General features: G+C 32.4%; 2 protein-coding genes across 3 annotated transcripts; both read right to left on the bottom strand.

The window, feature by feature from the left end:
• Positions 1-996: 996 nt before the first annotated feature.
• LOC101507424 (uncharacterized) lies at positions 997-1,968 on the bottom strand. Its single transcript, XM_004504269.4, has 2 exons — positions 1,637-1,968; positions 997-1,335 (listed from the first exon to the last, which is right to left on the bottom strand). Exons 1-2 carry the CDS (start codon positions 1,898-1,900, stop codon positions 1,252-1,254), a joined length of 348 nt encoding a protein of 115 aa, XP_004504326.1. The 5' UTR covers positions 1,901-1,968; the 3' UTR covers positions 997-1,251.
• Positions 1,969-2,493: 525 nt separating this feature from the next.
• On the bottom strand, positions 2,494-7,346 carry LOC101507103 (glucan endo-1,3-beta-glucosidase 4). Of its 2 annotated transcripts, none has more exons than XM_012716883.3 (5): positions 7,060-7,346; positions 6,470-6,551; positions 4,855-6,105; positions 3,098-3,125; positions 2,494-2,997 (listed from the first exon to the last, which is right to left on the bottom strand). In XM_012716883.3, exons 2-5 carry the CDS (start codon positions 6,534-6,536, stop codon positions 2,853-2,855), a joined length of 1,491 nt encoding a protein of 496 aa, XP_012572337.1. In that variant the 5' UTR covers positions 6,537-6,551; positions 7,060-7,346; the 3' UTR covers positions 2,494-2,852. The 2 variants fall into 2 exon arrangements, with proteins under 2 accessions (XP_012572337.1, XP_004504325.1); XM_004504268.4 differs by having other exon boundaries at positions 6,470-6,588; positions 7,060-7,345.
• Between the last annotated feature and the right edge of the window lie 675 nt (positions 7,347-8,021).

The following is an 8,021-nucleotide window of genomic DNA, read 5'->3' as shown; positions in this document are numbered from 1 at the left end:
CCCTACACGCACATCCTCGTTAATGCATAGGTATTTTGTTAATAGTTAAGTAAAATACGATCAAGATGGTTATTTAAGTACTTTGTGTGTGTTTGATTCTACGGTAACTAAAATTGAATTTTGAAAAAAATTATTTTAATTAAAAGTCACTTAAATATAAAATGATTTATATTTGAATATGTTTAAGTAAAAGTGAGTTCAATAACAAATTTCAGTATATATAATCACTTTTTTAGTTTTTTAAATCTCTCAAATTTATAAAATAACAAATTAATTTTTTAAAGAATATTAATCAATTTAATTCTTCTATCAAAATATTTATTTAATAAATATTCATCAAAATGAATAAAAGATATGCATATTGATTTAACTAGTCTTCTGTTACATTAAAACAAACACATAATCTTTAAAATTGTGATGTAAAATTCATTAAGATGACTAAATTTATTAGTATTTTTAATTTAAGAGATTAAATTATTAGTTCGTAAATTTAAAATATTAAATCGACTAATCTTATAATTTCAAATACTAAAATACCAATTTAGTCAAATCTAAAATGACAATGATAGAGTCCCCGCCGTAGAATATTATATTACCTATTCCATATTTGAAATTTGAAAAATATTTGTACTCCCCGTAGAACGGTAAAAAAATTCCAAAATTTTTAAGTCTCACCTACAAAGTCTCCTACTAAACCTTTTAAGTTATGACCCCCTATTAAATAAAATCTTCTAACAAAAATAATTATTGGCGATAATTTATCTTTCGACCGACTTTGGATTACCAGGTTTCTTTCTCCCTAAAAATGGAGTCTTAAGACAAAAATAAAATAAAAATCAGGCTTCTGCAGAAGAAACAACAGAAAAGTAAAGAGTTCAGTAATCTAGAATCCTTATAAATTTACCAAAACTGTCCAATTCAATTAAGAGAACACCATGACCACTATCATATACATATATATATAACTTATAACTGCATAAGACAACCTCTAAAATATTGACATTCAAAATCATATATTCATATCAAACCAACTACACCGCTTGCAGAACCACATAAATAAATCAATAAAACAATAAGCAAGTTGTTAACTTGGCAAAATAGAAGCAACTTGTTCAGGGCGCTTCATGTGAAATGAACTATCCAGCAGATGATCTAATTATACTATTCTTGATGTTACAAATTCTATTTTCATGCAGTTCCGCCGCCTTTAACAAGCAAAACATGAAAGGCAATCATGCTGAACTGCAACATCTAATCAGAGCTAACCTTCTCCTCAATACTTGAGTTGCTAAGTATAATTACACCAATTATTATGAGTACTGCACCTGCCAACCACTGTGCAACATTTCTTTGCATCAGTTGAAAACATAAAGGGGCAAATAACCAACCACTGATTCTTAAGACTTTGTTTCATAGTTAGGAGTAAAGGGAAGGGGAGGGCGTTGTAGGAGAGTAGTCACACCCCTTATTGTGATTAAAAAATTTAAAACTAAAAAAGAAAATTACCAAAAAAATAATTCTATTATTTTTTCAATTAGGGTTAAGCAGCGAATAGGAGATTCTTGACAAGTTAGGTATAAATTATAATAATATGTAAAGATTGGAATTGAAGAGATGATTTAGAAGAAATAGTTACCTGGAAAGAGAGTGATTCGTGAAAGAAGAAGAAACCAGCAAAACCAGAAGAAATGAAATTGGTAGCGAAATTAGTGACGGTAGCTTCAAGAGAAGAGAGAGCTTTAAGACTGTTGACATAACAAGCCCACATTGTAACATTGAAGAAAAGCACAATCCCGTACTTAATAAAGATGTGAACGGTGAGCTTAGCGGCGATTGCTGCAAGAGCGGCGTTGAATCCCGCAGATACTGCCCACGCGTACCCTTTTCCTCCTCCCTCCATATTCCGATCAGATCCCACCGATTATCTCAATCACAAACTACTAAACCCCCTTTTACTCTTACTGCATATATCTCAAATATACTTTAAATAATATGTAATTTCTTTAACTATAAATATATTTCAAGACTAATTTAAATATATTTTAAGACCATTTTCATTAGTCATAAGTAAAGTATGCACTAATAAAATTTGCTTTCTTTAAACTTTGGTTGGTCTCGAATAAGGCATAGGCCATTTTCATTAGTCATAATCTTAAAACCAAAATTTGCATATGCAACAACAAATTAAATAAATGTGTAAAGAAACTAGAGTTTAAAAAATATGCGTGTAAATCATTTTTAAATTTCACTATATAAATACAAAAATAGTGAGTTCTAATTAAATATCACAATGCATACACCTTTGACTTAAAATTATCGTTTAAATAATTTTATAGCATAAAATGAAAGAAAGAGCTAATTTGATCTCACAAAAAAGGCTACTTTGAATACTCCTAAATCAGAAAAGAAAAATAAATTATCACATGGAACTTTATAAAATACATTTTTATGTTTCATTTTGTTCTATTTTATTTTAAACAATATAAGTATAAAATAAAAGTTCTTATAGTTTCAATCCGTTCCATTCCATCTTTCAATCAATTGAAACATAGTCTTAAGAAACCAATGGATAGGGATGTTTTCCCCAAACAACCCAAAAGGAAGTAACATTTGTTTGTTAAAAGACAATGGCAATAACTTCTTCTAGACTCGGCCTTCAGTTTGTCTCCTAGAGCTAAATCACTAGATTTAAGCAACTATCTATTCTAAAAGTGATAAATTACAATGACCCCAAATGCACAAGATGGGACACAGCTATGAAGAATAAAATGGACAAAAGTTAGAAACAAAATCGTACAAAACTACATTCCGCGAATAATTGAATTGCAATCTTAAGTGCATAAACCAATTGGTTATAGCATCGCAAGAGCAAAAAATACACCAACAGCAGATATTAAATACTGAAGGCTAGACACTTGCAGATTCATACTTGCTCCAGAGGGGCTTGTAGGTCCCTGTGCCGTCGTAGGAGGTAAACTCAATCCATCGGCGCCAGAGCTGATATCAAAATAATCCATGATCAGATAAGAATTTTAGAGAGAAACAATTACTACTAAATCTAATTAATAATGGATGTATGTAGGTTGAGATTCTATACCTTCCGGTGAATTTACAGGATCCATAACCTGAAACAGATTACACAACATTAATTGGTTAAATACTTACATAAGTGAAACATTTAAGTGATTAAAATCATTGAGTGGAATATAGAGACTTGAAATATCATTACTTGTTGCCACAAATGAATCTTTTAATGTGAAAATTTTATATTATCTTGTCGGGAAATTCTACAGCAAACCATTATGATAGGTGGACCACAGTGCACCAGTACTTGAAAATCACTTGAACCTCCAATAACGGATCATGGTACCTGTCGAAGTAAAAGCTCATAGTCCTCCTTGTCCTAACAAGTGAGCGATGAAATGATTGGTACCAGTTTGAAAACAACAAAGAAAATCGAATGTGTCTAAAAACTCAACTCATATTTGTTTCCTTATGTTTTTGTTGAACTGGGACCGATCAGGTCGTCGTCTCACTAATGAGAACAATGATGACCCTGAACTTATACTTTCAAAGGGCGATATTGGTCGTCATTGATATTTCGAGTGAATTCCAAGTGTTGATCTACCGCAGACCATTTATCAAAGTAATCTACCATAGTACTCCCTCCTTCTTGGTCATGTTAAATTTTATGTCTCTTCATAAACACTCGCAAAGTATTCAATGTCTTTGAAAAGATAAATAGACACAAATTTTAACATGATAAAGTCATAAAATTTTAACACGAGAGAATCCACTCCCCACCAATAGTTTTACAGTAATGCAATCAGTTTTGGGATGCAATATGAAGACATTTCTAGTAGCCTAGTTTTATTCATAAAGTTTCAATTTCAATAGGTTTAATGCCTAGATCCTGCGGACCAGGATAAAAAATACTACAACATTCCCAAACCTAAAAAAAGTGCCTACTGAAACTCACGAAAAATCAAATCGAAAAGTGGACTGAATACCAATCTTTCCAACTAGACACCACAATGACAGATTTACAGGGGAAACTAGACCCGTAAAATCATCAAGAATGCAATGAGACACATCCAGACAGTAGTAACACTATACTGATGCAACCAGCTAAGTTCTCGACAATTTCATCAAGACAAGTTAATAGATAATTGAAGAGTGACATACTGACATTATAACTCCATATGTGCCGATTTTGTGTATTATTTGTTCAAACCTTCAGCAATGTTAATGGTTTAATGCATCGAGTTTGAAAAAAAGTAGCACATTGCCATATGTGCCGATAGTTACTAAAACTATAACTGTCTTCATAGCCTATTGGTCATTCTGAAAGAGATGACAACCGATGACTTTCAAATGGTTTAATTCCAGAGATATTTTTTTTCAACACGGAAGAGAAGTTATTGAGTCCTACAACTGTTAGTGAGTAATTATACTTTTAAAATCATTCATGTGTCTACACCGAACAACTTAAACTTTTGGAATAGGTAATTCATGATGAGATGGTATCAGAGTCTCTATAACCAAATGTTCTAGAGTTCAATTCAATTCTTGTTGTCTCACTCTAAGAAAAATGATAAGTTTTAGCACAAGATTGGGTGGGTTGTGCATTGTCCATGCTTCAAGCCCAAAGGGCAATCACGTGAGGGGGCACGTTAGATATAAAACCATTCTGAGTGTTTTCACCTAACAGCAAAAGCTTTTCGGATAGTTAGTAGATGGCATGTTCGATCTAAAACGGACATAGTTACACATATGTGACCTGAAGTGTTACAGCTTACATGTGTGCCATGCCAGAAATCTGAGTTAAAATAGAATTGAGTTGTATCAACTTACTCGGATCCTTTGCAGTAACTTCAGCAGTACCATCAAAGTCGCATGTTCCACCCGCACCGTGGTTTTTCTGATAGTAATCATTATAAGCATAAGAGGCATGGCTTTTCACATTGTTGGGGAGATAGCAGCGCTGCCCTGATTGAATAGGAGCACAGTTTGCTCCGCCTTGTCCACAAGCCCAGCTCAGGCCAGCTTGCAGCTTATCAGTGTCTGCTCCATCTTTAGCCACACAAAATACTGATGCTGAAGAATTTCCAGTGATCGGGACAGAAGCGCCATAACTTAAAGGATAAACAGTACTTCCATTAGTATAGACGATGCCCCAATTTTTTTCCGATATAGGTCCATTCCTGTTATCTTCATTAAATAATTCATATATGTATGTATTGACAGGTAAGTTTGGCTGACTAGGCGGACCTGAACCATTCAGGACCCGCTGAATCATATTATTATTGTAGGTCTCGGCATTTTCTGCAGTAGCATCGGGTTCATTTGCTCCACCAAACCACGGCCAGCCAGTCTCAGTGACGACAATTGGTATATCTTTGAAATTTAAGGCTTCTATAGAGTAATAGGTAGCATCCACCATAGCATCAAACATACTGTTATAGTGATAAAGTGTGTTTGGATCGACAATTTGCTTCACCGAAGGAAGAGGTCGGAAAAGAGCATATTCAAGAGGGAAAATTCCATCTCCTTTAGTGTATCCATAATAAGGGTAGGCATTTAACATGTAGGATGAATTCGTGTTTTTCAAAAACTGGAGGAGTTGGTAGATTGTAGAGTTCCACGAAGAGTTAAAGGTGGCAGTAGAAGGAGGAAAAGACTTGGGGATAATATCCATAGATTGAGGGGTCGAAACCTTGACACGGAAGTTAAGGTTTGCAGCAACCAGAGCTTTGTGAAGAGAATTCATGGCAGGAACAAGAACAGGGGCAACATTTGGGATTGTGGAAAGAACTTCACTGCCAACAGCTATTGCTGTAATATTGGTGGATGGTAAATAAGCAACTACATTTTTATTAATCCACGCTGCAGCTGCTGATGGAGATTCTCCAATTTTCAGTACCTCCTCATTGGTGACGCCAACAATTACGTCGATACCTGTGTTTGAAAGGGCTTGTAGCAAGTGTGCATTTGCATCATAAAGACGGACGTGAGTAATTTGATTGGCTTTTAGAATAGCAACCACATTCGAAGCAGATGGCATATCAGAGACATCAGTGCCAATGTTTACCCCCACAAATGCACCTACAAATTCAACAATTTGACTCAACATCAACTTACAAAGTTAATAGACAATGAATTATCCGTCACATATCCACATTCTACAATTGCTTCCCCTTGCGGAAATCTTCTTAATCAGGTTATTTAAATAATTAAACAAGCTGAAGAGTATACTAGCCATATAGTCCTTATTTTGTGTAAGAAAAGCAAAACTTTTAACTGAAGGAATCCTTGCTTATAACTCTAAAGCCAAATCAAATAATAAAAGAACACAAAATATGAAATGTTTTCTAATGTTGGAAATTTCTTAATTCTATTAAGTAAAATCTAACAAGCACACAACTGCAAAAGGAAAGTACAAAATCCAATTTGAGTAAGTGTATATTACCCAATGCAGTGGTTAGCATAGCAGTAGTGACCAACAAAACACTTGCAAGCCATTTTTTAAGCTTCATCACATCCAATATGACCTAAACCAGCAAGTTCAGCCCAATACTTTAGCCGTTACTGTCAAAATTCAGCAATAAATATGAAATCAAATCACAATTTCAATCACTACAATCATCAACATAAACAGAAAACAAAAAAGATTATTAAACATAGTCCACCAGTTGAGTAAACTTGTACATGACACAAAAAAACAAGTTATAATAAACTAGGTTCACATGCATGTATGTACTCTCAGCTAAAATTGATGTATACAAAAAATCAAATATAATAAAAAAATAATAATAATAAAAACTGGAATCGGTAAATATGAGTCAGGATTGACACATATTTTCTTAAAACAAAAAAAGGAGAGGAAAATGTGAAGAAGAAGAAGAAGAAGAAGAAGAAAAAAGGGGGGAAAAGTTTAGAAAAAAGAACAAGAACCGAGTAAGAGGAAGAAAACAATCTAAAAAAACGGTAACAGAAACCGATTTGTTAGTGGAGTGAGAAAGAGAGAGAAATAGGAATGAATGTAGGTGATCTACAAACCCTATAAGAAAGAGTTGCTGCTGCTACTATTAACAAGTGATTAAGCTCCTCCACCTCTTCAGGGTTGGGGACACGACACAACTCAACTCAACTCAGTAGAAACTATTAAATTAACAAGTGAATGGACGAATGTATCTTAGTAACTCTTTGTGTTATTTGGAGAGTTGAAAAAGTAAGTTGGATTGGAACTTTACAGAGAGGGAAAGTGAGTGAGTGAAGAGGCAAAGAGTCACTTTAGTGACTCACTGGACACCAGTTGTTATTACTACCAGACAAAGTACCTACATCATTGCCCTTCTTTTAGCCCTACTCCCTTTCATTCTTTTTTAACTCTATGTTTGGAGCAAAGGAAAAAATTAGAGAAAAAAGAAAACATGCATATAAAAATAAAATCATCCTTTAAAATATAGTGAGAATGACAATATTTCTCTATTTATTTTATTCTTCATATTATATCTCTATTTTTATTAGAAATATTTATGTTATTTAAAAGATATATATTTTCTCTCACTTTTTTATTCATAATTAATTAATTAATTTTATATATTTATATATACTTTTTTTCTCTTCTTTTCAATCTATTTTTTTTTTTAATAAAACAAAGTGTAACGTTAAATGCACTTTTCATTTTAAATATAATTTTGATTTTTTATTTTTAAAATTTATATTTTAGTTTTCTAATTTAGTAAACTAGTTGTTTTTTTTCTTGTTACTCGTAATGTGTTTGTTAGTTTTTTTTTCGTAAGACAATCATTTTTTTTTAAATATAATCATTTTTAAAATTTTTCATCTACTTGTTACAGTATTTAAAAAAAAAAATAAAAATATGAAAATAACCTTAAAACTACTTAAAAATAAAACGTTATTTTTAATAGTTTTTGAAAAAATATATTTTCTACCAACTATTTAAAAAAAACAAAATAAAGTCATTTTTATTGTAATAGTCAAATACAAAACAACTT

This window comes from Cicer arietinum, chromosome 6, assembly GCF_000331145.2.
Source record: "Cicer arietinum cultivar CDC Frontier isolate Library 1 chromosome 6, Cicar.CDCFrontier_v2.0, whole genome shotgun sequence".
In the NCBI taxonomy this organism is placed as follows: Eukaryota; Viridiplantae; Streptophyta; class Magnoliopsida; order Fabales; family Fabaceae; genus Cicer; species Cicer arietinum.
This window is presented reverse-complemented; position numbering and strand designations above follow the sequence as displayed.